Here is an 18013-nt window from a genome sequence, read left to right on the forward strand (position 1 = left end):
AAATAAGAAAACAAGACCTGAGCACGACCGATTTATTCTGATTTATGATAAACGAAGATCAAGACAGCACTGTCGAAATAGTAAAACTATAGAAACTTCACACAAGTTAAAAAGTAATCTGAAACCTTAAAAAAACATAACAAATTAAGTGTTCGATGTTATGAATTAAAAAGCGACTTGATTCAAATCCTGACCCAGAAAGGTGAAACAGATCAATCTACATAGGTTATGACGCTCATTCGAAAATTGTCAACAATTTTGACTGTGCATATATAACATCTAAGTTCGAACAGATCACACAATAATACTAGTAAGGGGATTACTGGACAGTTCCTCAGTCACCTGCTTCCCAGATCCAATGATGTCCTTGATCTCCTCGGCATCCATTGGAAGATCACAGCTTTAAAATACGAGGGAAAAGCACAACCAGGTTCAGCCGTAAACTAGCCATATTATTTCATTTCATGCTTCGCTCTATAAAGGTTGAGAAATCGTGAGTGATTCGAACACGAATGCAAAGAAAATAAGGGAGGTTTGCTAGGGACAATGGAAGAACTTCTTCTCAACTAAAACTTAGTTCTAATGGAATGAAACTAGTAGAACCTACCTATCTCCTCAGAATAATGGTAGATGAAATCTTCATTTTTGAGCAGAACTATTCTGACACGAGATAGAATTCTTCGTAAAACATTTCACTGTCCAGCAGAATGCAATCGGGAGAGGACAGCTTTGAAGGCGGAGTTGAAAACTATTGATGAATAACGCGATATGATGATGTTCTTCTGTGAATATGCTGTCGTTCTGAAAATCTTCATAAATATACACTAATAACTTCTACCGGATCCACCCCTATCAGCAAAAGCTTGCAGGACACACAAGCTAAGTTGGGAACTTTACTAAGTTATCTTAAACCACCTATCTCCTCACAATTGGGTCACTTTAAAAAAAATAGAGTCAAATATTATACAACGGCAAGTTCTTATATTCAAAAGACTGCAAATGCTATAAATCACAATGAAATATATGTTCACGCATAAGCATTAAGTTAGAAAAATAAGCGAACACTAAATACAGTTCTGAAAAGATCAAGACAAAATCGTAAAAATATGAGCAGAACTTACATGTTACGCACCTGAAAATGATGGAATCAGTACGCAGAAATAAAGTAGGTTGGTAATCCAACTAAAGTTCCACTTCCTCAACCTCACCTAAAAATTTTATTTTTATTTATGTACAAGAACACAATCAGAAAAATGAGACTTCAGCGGAAAATATTATATGAGATGAAACTGGAAACGGAGTACAATCATCAAAATTTGATTGATGGCAGACAACAACACATTAATATAAAGTGGAAGTGGTGAAAACCGTTGAATTCGGAGTTGTAGATCCTCTTCTAATCCTCACACCAGGCATTCTCCTTACGAATCTGCTCTTCCTCCTCCGGAGTGAAATCATTCTTGATGTTGAAAGTACGTCTGATCTCTTCCGGAGTTTTCCCCTTGATCATATTGGCGACCGTCTTGCAGGTCACATCAAGCAAACCTTTGATATCCAAGTAATTGGCAGCCAGGATTAGTTCGAACAAGGTGCCTTGGTCAACCTTAAGGAACTCAACATCCCAGCTTGGAATATCATCCGTACGTTTCTCACGATTGTCGGAATCGTCAGTGTTTGGCGGATCATCTTTGTGGAATGTGCACCACTGCAAGACCTTCTTCATAATAGGACCGGAGACGTTGCAAATCGGAATCGGATCATTCGATTCATTGTCAAGACCAAGATCCTGTAGCATTGTGTTGATAGTTGTTGATAGACGGATCACATCTCGTGGCACATCGAAATTCTCACCATCGTTCGTGACCAGCTTCATGATTGCGGTTTTTTGCGAATCCGAGGACATTCTGCAAAATCGAAACGTAATTATTGAAATATAGCTTTTTGCCTAAATGCATTTTTGAATCGTATGACAATGGAGCGAAATCAATAGCAGAAGGAAGTTTTTTGTATAGCAAAAGTACAAATCCATTTGAGTTTAGATGCGTTCGATGAGATTGAAATGAGTTACAGCATCAGATGCCAAGTTGTGCGTATAGTGATAATGTAAATGATATTTTGCAACGAATTTGACAAGTATTTGAAATATATAGCATGTCTAACATTAACAAATGGTTCTCTTACAAACAAATACAATAAAACAAGCAATTCAACTGATTTTCAAGACGATAAAACGCTGAGAACTGGAGTGGAATCCTGAGGTGTGACGAATAACTGGGCGAATGCACAAAGAAAGAACAACACAAAGAATGTGAAGACATAATAACTGGAAGAACCAATACAACCGAATCATCTGGGCAATGTGCAATGAGAAGAAAAACAACTGAAAGCAGAACTCCGCTGAGGGACCACCCGGAATGCCGTACGTTCGGGATTTCGACAGCCGGCTCACGAAAGACCGCGAAGCGGCTGAATCGCGGCGAGGTGCCCTCATTTGGAGCGCACTTGCTGGGGCGCATCACTGACAAGCGCTAATGCTTAGTGCTTCTTAAAAGAAGAAGTGAGAAGAAGGAGGAGAAATGAGGGAGGAGGATTGGAAGATTGGGTTAAATAGATTTCAAGTAGTAGGATGATGTAGGTGCGTTGTGAATATGGGGGAAATAGAACTCAGAAGAAGGAACGGGTCAGAAGTCAGCGTTACGTTTGGGACTTTTTGTCCCTTTTTCAGTCGAAGAGTGGGTATTGAGTGTGGAATTGGGCGGCGAGGTCCCACTGATTTAAATATTGTTCCCGTCAATGTCACAATATTGTTTAAAACCGCGTAAGGTCGGTTAATTTTAATTTCAATCAGTACGTTCCTCTCTAGAACATCATCTCGACCATCCCTCGAGACTCTCGGCGTCGCCATCATTTCGCCGGGATTCAAAGTTCATAGCTCTTCGTGGCTGGTGCTTTTCCGGCCCGCTCTTAACTATGCCTCTACACTCGCGCTTTTTCAGCTAAGACCTCACTAACTGCGCTACCATCCGAATATGCATACTCCTTATTTCCTTCCTCTTAGCTCCTCTTTCGTGGATAACACGTTTTTCAGTTACACTCGCCTCTATTAATCCTTATGTGTCTTGAAATGTTAAACACGACGGCAGAACAGATCAATTTGAAAATATGCGAGCATAATTTATTTTATTTCATATTTTTTTCATAATTTTATAATTATTTAATGATTTTTATATATTTTATTTCATAATTTTTTCTCATAATTTTATAATTTTTCAAATTCTGGCGTATAAACGAAGATATTCGTTGCAAAAATCTCTTTTATTTTGAAATTTTTACCTGATAGCTATCACCATTTCTCTTTAACCTTAGATATGAGGAAAGAACAATTGAATTACTCTGTAGTAAACCACATCCAAGAATGATCGATATATAAATTGAGGTGGCGAGGCAAAACTATTCACGATTCTTTATTAGAGGTGCGTTTTAAGGTTGTCATCATCCTCAGAGCCGGGAAAACTTTCAAAAAACTACAATACATGTTTTCTATGTCCCACAATATACTATGTTATTTAGAAATTCGCGCCAAAAAATCATAAAAGGATAAAGGATAAAGTGTTTGGCGTTAATCAATCCACAAAAAATTATATGCCGCTAAATTTTCCTTAATAGAAGATGGTGATTCCTCCATTTCGATAATACCGAGACCTGGTCATTACAACTTCACTCTCCTTCCCCCTCCTTTCCTTCGTAAAATGCCAAAAATAGTAACGATGAGTTCCACAACCTTTCACTGACCAAAGTACTGTATGAGGGATCTAAAGTCTCACTAGATTTTGGACATGCAAGTGAATAATGAAGACGGTAATCAAAGAAAAAAAAAAAGAAAAAGAAAAGAGAACTTCATTCTGGTGCGGAATGCGTAAGAAATAATGTTCGTTTCTTCGTGTAAAAACATGTCAGTGTAATAACATCATTTTAAAAATAAATTTGTTAGAATGAGATGGTAAACTCACGTTAATAGAATCGCCGAACGGTTTTTTTTTAAAACGTGTACTCACGTTATGGCCTGATTCAAAATAAATGGATCATTGTATGTTTGGATTTATTTGCATATAGTAAACTAATCCTGATATGTCGAAAAATGTCGTGATTGAATTAAAAATTTCAGTGATAGCAAAACTTTTCTTCACAAATTCATCGAAATGTATCTCATTCTACATATTTTAAAATTTTTTTAAAAAGTAAAATGTAACCATTTTGTGTTGTTAAGTGGCTTTTTGTTGTCGCACTTAAGAGTTCTTTCCTCTTTGAATGACCTCATTACTCTCAAAGTTGCCTTATCCAATATTCCTCTGCACATTTCTTTTCAAGCAAAAAGCTCATCTCAGTACTGTTTCTATATTAGAGCAACTTCAGAAAGATATTGAAATTTAAAATAAAAAAATAAGCAAATTTCTTGAACTGGCAGGTTTCGGGAAGTAAATATTTGTTAATTACTTGACCTTTATACTATTGTAACTTTCAAGTAGTATCGGTAAAAACAATCGTCACTAGTTTTCTAGGCAGATTATTTCGATATTTAATTATTATAGATTATTATTATAGATTCTATCAATGATTGCTGTTTTTTAGTCAGTGGTAAATCTCGTAGGTTCAAAATTGGGAAAAGATTCCTTGATATCGAGCGGAATGGTTTTTATTACAGTGAAAGCGCATATAATAGGTTTTTTTTTGAATGATGGTGCGAAAAATTCTAGAAATTATTTAAGAGAAGAGTTTTTTTTTCAAATGCTTATCCTTCTATATCGGTGATGAAATAGATCCTTATGAAGGCAAGCAGCGGATAAGTAATCATATAAATAAGTAGGTCAATAAACAATCAATATTTCCATCAAAACAGCCTTCATTTACATAGGGAGAATCATGCTAAACTTATGTGCGTATTTGTTTCCGAACAACGTTTTTCGTCGATATTTTACTCATTAGGGTTCGGGAGGCGTGGCCGCTGCCCGGCTGTTTGAGGCACCTCGCTCTATTCACATTTCCCCCTTTTATCTTGATGGTTCCTCACGGTTTTTTCTCCTACTGCCGAATGAAAGAAAAAAGAAAAAAAATAGGAAAGAAGCCGCACAAACGTTAACGTTCGACTAAGCTTCCTGGAAATCTTTCAAAAAGTATAAATCATATTATTTCTTTCGCGATTCAGCTTCTTTTCATGGAATATCCTGCTCCGAGTAACTTGTTTTCTCAAAGAAGATCTGAGTTATTTGAGATTTGCTCTACTGTGAAGTCCCCAGATCCATCCAGATATTTAGAAAATCATTCCTGACATTTATTTCGGTCATTTCTAGCAACATTCAGAAAATTTTTAAGAGTTTGGAGTTATGAGGTTCTTGTTGCTCATTGAGTTGTTAACACTTAATAAAATCCCTTCATTCTTTCATTTTTCTTCATAGGTAGGAGAAGTTTAAAATATATTTATGAAGATTTTATACTATAGCTATGCAACGAAGATATCACACAGCATTTAAAGTGTATCTTAGCTTGAATTACCGAAAAAATCCAAATTTATCCTAAAAAATGCATTATATCTAACATTTGCTGGCTTTCTACGATGGTTGCTTCCAGAAGTTTACTGAAACATCCCAATTCATCATCATTGCAGGCTGAATAATGACATCACGTGTGGCTACGAGAGCAACAACTCCTGCTCCTGATGAAACGGAATGTATGGACATGCTACATCCACTGAAATCCGACAACAATCTACCTCTCATCAGTACTACTCCCTCAATGCCTCCTGTTGTAAGTTTCAGGGTCTTGTCACTTTCAATATTAAGCTGAGACTATTTCCTTTAAGAGAAAAAAAGTCACTGAAATCTCTCTGAATCTCAAAAATGTACCGAAATAAGACGATTTGAATTCTTTATGCGAAAAAGATCAATAACTCGAGTCTAAATTTCTTACATGAATAATTTCTGGGATTAGAAGACTGTTCCAGAATGTGACAGCTATGCATTTGTAATGGGACAAGCTGATTTTATTTGTAGACAGAAAGGAACACTTTTTACTAATATCGCTTTTCTCAGTGATGACAACGGGACCCAGGTGTCATTTAATTTGCCTGAAAATGACTTTTTCATTCTCTCATTTCATTTTGTTCACAAACATTCCTTGAATGGATGATTTTTTGCAATCTGACGAACATGTGATCACCTAATAAGAGAGTTTTTTTTTTCAAATATACGATTTTTTTTTATTTTCTCTACGCTATTTAATATTTATTATGGGTAATTCATTGTACATAAGAGATATCTGAGACTTGCCTCAGATTCCAAACCTTTGGGAGAATCATCAAATTTGAGTTCTTTGTAAACCACTGTTTAATAAGGCGATGGTACTAAGTGTTCCAATTCAGATAGGAGGTTATTTGCCCTGCGGGATACCATAAGAAAGAGGTATTTGCCCTGACCAAGACAAGTAAAAAGAATTTTTTCGATTTTTGCAATTTTAATGCTCTAGTATTCGATAGTGGATCAGCAATATTCTCTTAAAAGTCAATAGAAAACAACAAAAACAACAACAACGCCCATATGAAAAAATTCTTCCGGAATTTCAGTTCATGCGTGTAGAGAATCTCCTTAAGGGAGATACGCTTGTCACACATATCCTACACTCTTGTCGAATGTACTCGTCAATGACAATCCAGACGATGGAAATATAGATTCGCGCCCACTAGATTGATGTATCCCAAAGGAATATCAATTCGTGAAAAAAGCTGACGTCGTTCTCTCATGATGTCAATATGTACACATATACACACAAACATTAAGTTTATTTATTTTCATAGAGTGCTAATTTTCCTAAATTTTACAGATACGAACAACGGATAGGCCGGTTGTGTTGTACATGGCGCCAGTGCACAAACTTCATCACGAAGACAATGCCACTACAGCAATAGATATTGATGGATCAGTACAGAAAATACAATTGAATTAATCTCAAGCTTCCTGATATTTCTGGTTTTTTTCGTTATATCGAAAAAAATGCATTTGAATGTTTAGTTCCAGTGAATTTTCAGGGATTTCTCAATGGAACCCTTACGTCTTTTATAATTTTCCTCTATCATAGTAATATTTCCGAAAATTCCATGGAACAATTGATTAGAAGCTTGACCTTTCAATGTACGAAGACCACAATTTTTTTCTCTCCTTTCACAAGAAATCTTTGCGCTTCACGGGTATCGTCAATTAGGTTCACGATGCAAACCGAATAAGCAAGACAAGCAGCGTCAGTGGGAGTCAGAAAAACTGATTTACCAACCGAAACGCCGCTGTAGTTTCCAAAATTCCTGGGAATTTTTAGAGTAGGATCAGATTCAACGTAACTAGAGGAGTTTTGATTTTTTGCAAGGGGATTTAAATTAACACACAACTTTCTAAAATTTAAAAAAAAAACTTCTAGGATTTACTCCTAAAAATTCATCAGATTCATGGAATCACCCGATCTTTAACCGTGTATTTATTGCAATACCCTTGTTACAATGTCCACTCCTTCATCTCATTGAATGTTTTCTTTTATTCAGTATTTTAAATTATTTTTTTTTGTGAAAGGTCTACAAAGCTACAAATGAATAAATTTTTGCAATAATATTCGAATCACAATGTGTTAGTTGATAAACGTGTTAAAACAAAATGTAATAGGACCTCCAGATTGAGGATAAATGTTGTCGATTAGTTCCATGATCCCTCCATGATGCAAATGAGGACACAGTTGTGATTAATAAAATAATGAAATAATTAGTAAATTAATGCGAAAATAATCTAGAAAAAGGCTGTAGATTTATTAAATACTTAGAAATACTGTTGGTGTTCACAAATGCGTATTTATTAAGGGTGCTTTGCTACAGTGTCTCCGGAATGTTATCCTTGATTAGCTACCGTCACTCCAATTCCTTAAAGTCTTATTCATCTCAGTAAAAAGCCATCTCTAATGTTTTATACAACTGCTATTTTTGACGTGAATTAAGTAAAGAACGTGCACATCGCCTTCAAAGGAGGGTCCCATAGATTCTATCTGTGTTAAAAAAAAAGTTTCAGCTTCAATAATCTACGAAATATGGGGATCATTCTTCGAGCAGCTGCGTGGCTCAGGACTCAGGAAAATCTAGCCACCGGGTATTCAATGAAAAATTCTCATAAAGGGTCCCACCTTTTAAGTTCATGATAAATTTTCACTTAGTCCCTGTCAAGCAATCTTGATCGTATGTTAGTATCCAATCTGATCAGAGCCAAAACACGATTTTTTTGTATGAGTAGTATATTACTTTTTACTAGGTGCAATTTTTGTAAAATTGACTACCGTAATTATCCACACTCTCAAACTTCTTCTCAGCATTCCTCCTAATTGAAATGGCGATCCTCAGGTCTTCCTACGTCAAGACAAATTATCTTATAAAACCCTTTTTTGGAATTCTTAAATTCAAAATCGAAATAAATTCAGAGAACATTCTTTATGTTCACATTGTTCAACTCGAGAAAACATGCTAATCAAAAAATAAATAAGTAATTGAATTAAAAATAAATTAATAATAATAATATTGCGGAGAGTATAGTAATAATATGATAAATTAATAATTAAAATTAACAATTAGTAATTGATTTTGGCAGCACGACACATTCGTTGTCCAACGCCTTGAAAAGATTTCTATTTGGGATGAAATCCGACAGGAGACAGGAGACACCTACGGTATCTGTGGGAAATATTACAATATTATATAATACATTATTATTATTACAATCAGGAAGTAATGAAAATGGAGATATTAGTTTATATAAAAGGAAGTTCAAAAAATGAGAGGAGTTAGATTGCTGTGGAAGAAAAGGTTGGCGGTGTTTTGACCTACACCGTCAATAATCCGCCACAGGGTGGCCGTCGGGCGGGAAACCACACACTGACCGCATTCATATTCGTTGACTGCTTCATAGGAATTTCCTCCTCATTTGACCTCGTTATTGATTTATTGTTACATAACTATCGTTTTCTTTTTTTCCTGGATGAACTACAAGGAATTGCAGTGGAATTCATAGGTGCTGTTTTCCGGGCCTTAGCAGCATTCATTGCTTCCTGATTAGTCATAACTGTTTCTATACAATCCACGAAGATGTAGAGAACTATTACGAATTCGTCTCTATAAATTTGTTGGGGTTACTCGGCGAAGGTTTCCTCACGTCATCAATGAACGCTTCTTCGAAAAAGGTAGCTTGTTTTGTTGAAACTAAAGGAAAAAAAAAACTAATGAAAAAGTTTGAGGTGTGATGTTTGAGGCCGTAGCTTCCCCTCGAATTTAAACTGAAAAGAAAAACAAGGTCGAGCAGATATGATCTTTAATTCCAACCAAATATCAGAAATATATCAAAAATATCAACAGAGTGCCTTTCTATATTTAACTCTTACGAGTCATGTCTATGTCAGAAGGAACAACATAAACACGATTTTTATAAATAAATATTTCAAATTTTTTGTACTTGTTCATATGATTAAAAATATTATGCACTTTATTGTTGACAGAAAGCTGTAAACGTTTGTCATACATAGTTCACAGAGTTGTATGTAGCTTCTCCGAACAAAAGAAGAACATTCCAGTAATATCGATTTTGAAGAGATCCATTCTTATGCAATAATCCATCATCTACTGTGCCAGGATAATGACCTATTAATCCATCGAAAAATGTGTGAAAAAGAGCCAAATTTGCTGTGTAAAACTCAGGCGAAATTTTAGAGATCTCTGTTTCTTCTTGTTTTTTGCATAATTTTTCATTATTTTATATAATTTTTTTGCACATCTTATGGTGTTTCCAAATAACTAAATAAATATCCATAAATATAAAATTGTAATATAATAAATGTTCATAAATGTGTAATAGATATCAATAAATGTACGATAAATATCCATAAATATATAATTCTACAATAAATAAATGTTCTTAACCGCATTTGTCATCCTTCTAAACTACGGATAAACCGCATCGCATTAAAATCCTTGAAATTGGAAGATTTTCGTGTGGGAAAAATGTTCTGTCGATGAAATCGTTGTGAAACAGGAACAAGGTAACATTTACCAGTAAACAAAGTAAACGTGGTTGTGGAATTAAAGTGCATAGCTGTGCTGTGACCTCACAAATGAAATACTGGGAAAATACTCTTTAATGTACTTGTTTGCTTGTGAAATGCTTTTTTTATGGAATGGAGAATCTTTTGACCTCTAGTATTGGTGAAATGAATCGGATCAGTGAGGTTGCTTATAATTTCTAATGCTACATACATATGTACCTCATTTTGGGTGTTTCTTACTGTAATGAGTTCACTACAGGTATTTGGCAGGTAGTATCTAGTGAAGTGGTTTTTTTTTTCTTACCCAATAATAGTTACTTACAAAATAGGTCTTCAGAATGGCTTGAGAAAAGAATAATGTAGTTTTATTAGTACGAGAGGCGGTTAATAAAAAGTGTAGATAATAGGTCTATGTCGAGTCATTGATCTACTTGGATTTTCTAGGTTGGTTTTTTTTCCTTTTTTAATGCTCTGTAGTTCTGTTTTATTATATAGAAATGAATAGGTCATGGATATGCATAGATGAAATTCTGGAAGCAATAGGAGTCAGTTGGTAAAATGAAGTAAAAGGATAAAGGATAAAGTCACTGGCGTATCAATCCACTCGGGATGCGCCAACGCGTTTTAGTGGAATTCGTAATCGTTGAGATTTTGGAACGGGTGTTGGCCTACACAATGACTTACGAAGGTCAGCCGGTGATCAACTTAGTGTTTTTATCCTCCCAGACAAGTCTGGTACCAATTTATCGACCCCGGAGGGATGAAAGGCTTGGTGAGCACTAGAGCGGATTCGAACCCTTGACCGCGTGGCTACAACGGACCTCCAGCCGACTGCGCCACATCCGCCTTTAAATGAAGTAAGTTTACGAAAATAACGTTTGTTTTCCGACAGGAACCGAAAAAAATTACTCGCGTTTTTTTCTTTTTGTTTTCTATCGAACAAACACTGTTGTTGCTGTGTAGTATAATAGTAGTTGTTTAAATCAAGTCAAACTATTTCCCTTCCTTATGCTCCCATTGAGCTTCCTGGAGTAGATGTACATATATTTCATCAAATTTCACACGTCATAAAACAATGCAATGTCGCATACCACATTCCTTCATCAATGATTAAAAATTGTCCAGAATCGATATGCGTGGCATACAGTGCGTCTTCTCATGTCTGAAAAGTGGTGGGTTTACGCGTTCGTCTGTATGTTGTTGAGTTTTGGGTGAATTTCATAAGTTAAATTCTTTAAAACAGTAATTTTATGTACAACATGTTGAAAAAAAAACTAACTTGACCATTAAAGGACATACTAAGTACTAAGTACTACCAATATTTTTTGTTCCTGCGTCAACTGATTCTATGTCTATCAAGTTTCATTTCATTGAGTAAAGTAGCACTAAAAGAAGTTCCAAGTCTTCTTTTAATTTTTTTTGAAAGTTTTAGGATTTCAAACTGTGAAACAAATAAGAAAATAAATGAAGTACTCAGAGTTAATCCCTTTTCCTTTGAATAGAGTTCGACTGCAGCTCAGAATTGTAGATGTTTTATGAATGGGATCTATACAGTGGGACCTATACAGTGACTTTGTGACGGCTGGGCCCTGTATCAAGTCGGCGGTTTTATTCATCCATATGAATCTCGTAGAAATTCTTCGATCCTGGAAGGATGAAAGGCTTAATTGCCCTCAGGCGGTACCTAACCATCTGTCGTACCAATGTAGTGTTGACCTCTTGACACTTTGATAAATAGGCCGCTTGCACGCTTCCCAGTGGGTCAAATGTATTTTAGTTCCACAAAGGAACTCTTATGGATAATCTCTGCCGCTTTATCTCAAGGTCAAAATAATATACAAGATTTTTATTTGCTTCATTGGTCCAGCACTTTCGTTGTTCTCGAATTTTCGACGGTTCAAAACCGTCGTAGGCCAACTAAACCTTTCATCATTCTATGACCGAAAAAGCTAACAGCAAACTTCTCTGGTAGAAAAAAACATTGACGTTTTGTAAATCGGCTTTCTTCCAGTAGTCAACACTGTGTAGGCTGCATCCATTAACCCCTCTGATTGTGGATTAAAGTCGAACACGTTGGAGCATCCCTGAGGGATTGAACAACGCCCGAATATTTCATCCTTCATTCTTTTATTGTTAGTTCTTCATGTTATTCAGCATTTTTCTACTAAATATTGAAAAATAGCAAAATGCATTAAAAAGAAACAATATTGGATTTACAAAGTGCTAGCAAAGCTAGAAAAATCGTGATTTTATGTATTTCTGAATATTATTTTATTATTTTCGATATCAAACGGATTTCTTAATACAGTACTTCGTTTCAGCATTTGAACATAGAAAATTGTTCTTGTTGGTAATAGTGATTGCAGAATTTTTCTTTCTCACCATGATTTTTGTCAAATTTAGAGAAATAGAAGAGAGAAGTGGGAGTACATAATCTAAAATTAATCGGCTTATAATCTATAATTCAAGTTTTTCTTTTTTTGCGTGAATTTTCACCTCCAAAAGAGACTGTAAAAGGTTTTAAGGTGTTGTTTGCAATTTTTTTTTTCAGTTCTTGAAATTCTTCTATGATTTGACATTTAGTTCTCTTCAATGTTTTTCTTCTGTTCCTCTAATTGATTCTCTGGTTTTCTTCCATAGCGAAATTCCATTCACCACCTACAAGCATTCCTTTCAATGACTTAACATGCGGAAATCAAAAATGAAGAATTTCAAAAACGAAAAGAAATTATCATTAAAGAAAAATGTTTCAGGAGATTTCAATCAATTAAAAAAAAGACTTCATAGAAATGTGCTAAGTGCTAAATATGGAAATATTTACATCAAATTTTCCAAAACTAAAGTTTTAGCGTTCTGAAGACGTTACAATTAGCAAGTATTTACTAGAAGCTTTCAAGGAAAAGCTTTCTGGATCGTAATTGATCAATGAAATGTTACATGAACACTTTCGCGTGATGTTTGTGTTTGTCAAACGAAAACTTCACCACATACAGGATTAACTGAAGTGGTTGGCTTGTTTTAGCAGCAATTCTAGCTTCAACCATTAATGAAAAGCGTGTGTGATTCAAGCGATTTCGATCGATTTGTAGCCTAACCATCCAGTAACAACTCTACAGCGACGAACTCTAAACTAGGCCATTCGGTTGAAAACATTGACCTCAGATATGGGCACATCTGAATGACTATTACTTAGTTCAAACGTTTTTCAATTTTATTTAAACAATTGTTAATAAAAATTTCACTTTATAAAACAAAGCAACGATTTCTTTCCGGTCTCCTATAGTTTTTTCGTTTCTTTTATATATTTTCCTTTTTTTCACCGAGGTTTTGTATCTAGTACGCTCCTAATCATGTATATTTAAGACTTCCATTTACATTTGAAAGTTATATTCGCTTATTTTTAACTTCCTTAGCTTTTTCTCATTTTTAGGTGGGCTGATAGCGGCGAATTTATTTTAGCGAGCATAATCTCGAAGTTATAATAGAAAGCTCGGAATAAATGTCGTAGTAGCCTCGAATTTCTTTTGGGATCTTGTTTTTTTCTTCTGGATTTTTCTCACGTAGATACTTCATAGCGAATTCCGAGTACCAGCTATATCTATCACTTCTAATATGTCGCATATATCGTTTACTTACAATTAATGATTTATTTTTACTATAATTTGTCTCTTATTTTTTCCATATTTTTATATTTTCATATTGTCAAGTTAATTTCCAATATTAAAAACTGTTGAGCACTTTTTTTTCAACAAATACGCAATTTATTTTGGGGAGAAATATGTTAGAAACATAATGGACGACAAAAGCATACATAGAAAATAGTGAACAATGAAATAATATATAAATATAAACTTTTAAGAAAAATCCTGGAATTTTCCACGGAGAATAAAAAAACACTAGATTTTTTTATGCTTCATGGAAAATTCTAGAAAAAAATACATACATAAAATACATACATAACATAAAATACATACATACATACATAAAATACATGCATACATAAAAAAATACTAAATTTTCATGGAACATTTATCTTCGGAAATTTGTTCATGGGAATCCTAGCAGCTGATATGTGAATGTTAAAATGGAGTGTATCATATTTTTACGGTTATAAATTTACAACAGGGGAAGATTTTCCTACGGATGAGGACAGGATCGATGTAGGTCATTAGGAACGTGATCATCTTCCCTTCCTACTTATATGCAAAAGGTCGTCGTGGCTTGACCTTGCAAGGGCTCCTCTGATCATTCGATCGATTCATACACAAACGACGACGACCACCTCAACCACCTCCACCACCACCACCACTACCACCACCATCACCTTCCTGTAACCTCCCATTTCGCGGTGCCCCCACCCCCATCCACCCACCCACAATCGTCCTTCTCCCCTATTATTGATTTATCGTAAATCTTTGTTTGACAATATCCTTACGAGGAGTTGACGCTGTGCTGTTTTGTGTCTCGTTACATATTGTGGATTTACCTTCTCAGTGATCCTATGCCAATTTATCCTTAATAAATTCATGCATTTCTTCTTTTTGTAACAATTTAATACTTTTTCTGTCATACTTTTTCTAGTTTTGCATGAAATCTTTGCGCGCTGAGACAAACGCTTGCTATTTTTGCTTTTTTTCCGTTCTTTTTTAAAGGATTTCCTTTCCTCTTTCGTTGTTTTCCTTATTTATGCTATTTTATTGCTCTAACCGACCTTATGAATATCTATCTTTTTGTAGCAATTTTGTACTTTTCTGTAATACTTTCTTCTGCGTTTTTTATAAAATTTTTGCGTGCAGAGACAAACACTTGCTATTTTTGCTTATTTTTTTTCGTCGTTTCTTTTTAAAATTTCCTTTCCTTTCTCTTTGTTTTCTTTATTTATGCCATTTTATTGCCCTAACTGACCTTATGAATATCTATCTTCGTTCCGGAAAAAAATGATTGGTACGGAAGCAATGACGAAGGTGGATACCACTTATGAATAATTTTCGATTGAACAAAAAGTTGAAGTCTTGAATTGCTTAAAGAAATTTTTTTTTATTTAAAAATTTTGCAATATTGATTCTTAATAAATATTTGTGCTATTTTACAAAATTGGAACCTTTAAAGTATTTTTTTTTCAATCTTTAAGTCATCCATTGAACATAAGTAGGAAGATTCGGGGAGGATCCTGCACTATTCAGAAACTTCATCCATTCGAAATAGTCGTAATAAAAAGAGATAAATATTTTCATGACTGTAAATCCTGCAGATTTTCATCTTAAACATTTTTATGAGTGTAAATCCTGCAGATTTTTATCTTAAAAATTTTTATGACTGTAAATCCTGCTGGTTTCTATCCTTCGGGCTTCCCAGGATATTTCTCGCTTTTACATGTTAAGATCCTTAGAAAATTAATACAACAGAATGATTTATTAACGCTTGTTAGTATTATTTTCCTTTAGGCATAATCTTTGTTCCCTTTTATAGTTATTGATTAGGCTATAGGAACTCAATTGAATTCCTAATCTTTTCATGAATCTTTTTTTTATATTCTAGGGGAAAAATTCTTTTTACCTTGTGTATGAAACCTCGTATGTCATTATGGACAAATCTGATTATGGATTCTATTTTTGTTTATCCTGGCGCAGTTGATCTATTCAAAGTGTGTTGATCTATTTGCAATGTAAAGAAAAGTGAGGAAATGTAGAGAAATGTAAACAATATTTTCATCTGACTTCAGTACCAAATCCATGTTTTCGTCCTTTCGTAATTCGTGTTATTTACTCCTTTGCATTTTTTTTTTGATTTCATAATTTCTTTTCCAGATGTGTAGCTTTATAAACGGTGGAGACATTTTTTTTCTCAAAATAATTCGCTGAGAATTTGCACAAATATGAACTATTAATATTGTATTATATTAATATTTCTTTATATATCATATTAATGTTTCATTCAGTCAGATAACCGGTTATCAGAAACCTCTTTAGGAACTTTCTATTTATGTTTCTCGTTTTTTTTTTTCTTGCATTCACAATGAAATAGTAAATAATATAATTATCATAACATAGCTTTTAAATAGAATTCTGATATCTTATTCCTGATAAATTATTTTAGAATTTTGTCCACCTGAGCGGTGCTTTTCTCATTCCCTTACACGGATATCTATTGATTACTCTTTCCAAAGATATTTCTCCTACGATTTCCTTTAGGGAGAGTACTACCGGGTTTGAATCATACTGCTTCCCTTTCATAATCGGAATCTGATTCATAGATCGGCATATAATGCCCGACTTTCTCTCCTGAGTTGACTTTAGTTTGAAATTTCAGCTCTTTTTTGTGTTTTATCTTCATCGTTCCATTTATCGTTTCTTCATTTAACTTTTTTTTTGTTTTTTTTTTTGTTTAATTTTTACGTTTTGATTCGATTTAAACGACTCACCATTTTAATAAATTCTGATTTCAATTAATCAGTCAAATTTAATCAATGGTACAGCTGAACACTTTTTAATTAAGGAATTTTTTTCTGTGCTTCCTTCACATTGTTAGTTATGTACTGAAATATATTTCTCGTGCTTCTTTTAATTGGTTTAGGCCAGTGTTTTGAAGTAACAATAACAATTGTAAAACTGTATTAGTTTAGTGCATTCGGAGTATTTCTTTGGGAATAGCAGTTCTCTAAAAAAAATATTACAGCATTAATTTTGAGAAACTTTTGCTCTTTTCTTTCTTTTCCTTTTGATCCTCGTGATCGATCCTCATAGCTAGAGCTCCGAACTGATTTGGGAGTCGAACCTTTTCTCCAAGAATAGAAATTTTTCATCGAGGAATATAATTTTTTTTATCCCAAACGTAAAAGTAATCTTTTACCTCAATATGTGGATTTCTGGTTTGTAAGTTGAGTGATCTCTCTGAAATCTAGATTTTTTATCTTTTTCATAGAAGTAAATCGAACCAAAATATAAAATTAAAGCAAAAATTAACTAGTTATAAGCTGCGATGGAAACATAGTTCATTTTTCACTTATTCCTGAACTTAATCACCTTAGCAAAAATAATCCGAGAATGTGTTGCGCTCGCAGAAACTCGTAACTCCTATTGGAGTAGACATCTCTTTTGACCTCTGCCTTTCTTTTTCGGATGAAGCTGATTTTCGTTATTTTGATTGAAAAGTTTTGATGAAGTGTTGTTTTTCTTTTTGTTTTACAAAAATATCACAGTGGGTTTTTGAGGTCCACCCTGATATTTTTGTAAAACAGCGCCCTATCGGTGAATGAAACAGTTTCTGTCCAATTAATTATGGATGACACATGAAAAATGTACGATTCTTAATCAAACCAGGGATATATTGGGTTTATTTTCTCTTTTTTTTTCTGGATTTGTACTGTCCATGCAGAGCAACACTAGTAGAGGAAGAGAAAGAATGTGATTAAACGATTTGTTCTTCTCTTTTTTTCGAATTTTTGTGTTATCCAATGAAAACAAAAAATAAATAGATAAAAATAAATCCAAACAATTTTATTGTGGTGACCTGTAGGATTTTTCTTGCTATTTCGCAGCAATCGATTGAGAACGGTTGTACTTAGGGCTCGCTTTTGCACTGGAAGTGAACTGTTTTTTTCGCGTCTCGGCTGAGTCTTGGAGGGGCCTCCTAGATTTTGAACGTGTGTTGAACGTCTCTCGATATTATTTTGAAGTGAGCAAATATTCGAGAATTCCCTTTTAGGTTTTGTTTACTTTACTATTATCACATGATGTACTTTTTTTATGTGCTCTTCCTAACGGCTTACCAATGTCTATGAGGTGATTAATCAAGTAAATAAATGTTTGGTCCAGGATAGCCGCTGGTCTTCAGTCGGATGCCTTCTCTCGATTCAGCATGTGACTCAACTTCATGCACCGTTCTTTATTCTTATTTTTTTTTA

General features: G+C 34.3%; 3 protein-coding genes across 3 annotated transcripts; 1 reads left to right on the forward strand and 2 right to left on the reverse strand.

Annotated features, from left to right (window-relative positions):
- Positions 1-457: 457 nt before the first annotated feature.
- On the reverse strand, positions 458-1310 carry RB195_026185 (uncharacterized protein; the record flags this gene model as incomplete). The annotated part of the gene is made up of 5 exons (XM_064214630.1): positions 458-474; positions 608-660; positions 697-801; positions 1133-1182; positions 1305-1310. The coding sequence occupies 5 exons, from the start codon at positions 1308-1310 to the stop codon at positions 458-460; spliced, it is 231 nt and encodes a 76-aa protein (XP_064070511.1).
- An 86-nt stretch (positions 1311-1396) lies between these two features.
- RB195_026186 (uncharacterized protein) lies at positions 1397-1903 on the reverse strand (the record flags this gene model as incomplete). The annotated part of the gene is made up of 1 exon (XM_013450810.2): positions 1397-1903. The coding sequence occupies one exon, from the start codon at positions 1901-1903 to the stop codon at positions 1397-1399; it is 507 nt and encodes a 168-aa protein (XP_013306264.2).
- Positions 1904-5670: 3767 nt separating this feature from the next.
- On the forward strand, positions 5671-6996 carry RB195_026187 (uncharacterized protein; the record flags this gene model as incomplete). The annotated part of the gene is made up of 2 exons (XM_013450809.2): positions 5671-5802; positions 6874-6996. 2 exons carry the CDS (start codon positions 5671-5673, stop codon positions 6994-6996), a joined length of 255 nt encoding a protein of 84 aa, XP_013306263.2.
- Positions 6997-18013: the final 11017 nt, after the last annotated feature.

The sequence above is a fragment of the Necator americanus genome, chromosome X, assembly GCF_031761385.1.
Source record: "Necator americanus strain Aroian chromosome X, whole genome shotgun sequence".
Classification (NCBI taxonomy): Eukaryota; Metazoa; Nematoda; class Chromadorea; order Rhabditida; family Ancylostomatidae; genus Necator; species Necator americanus.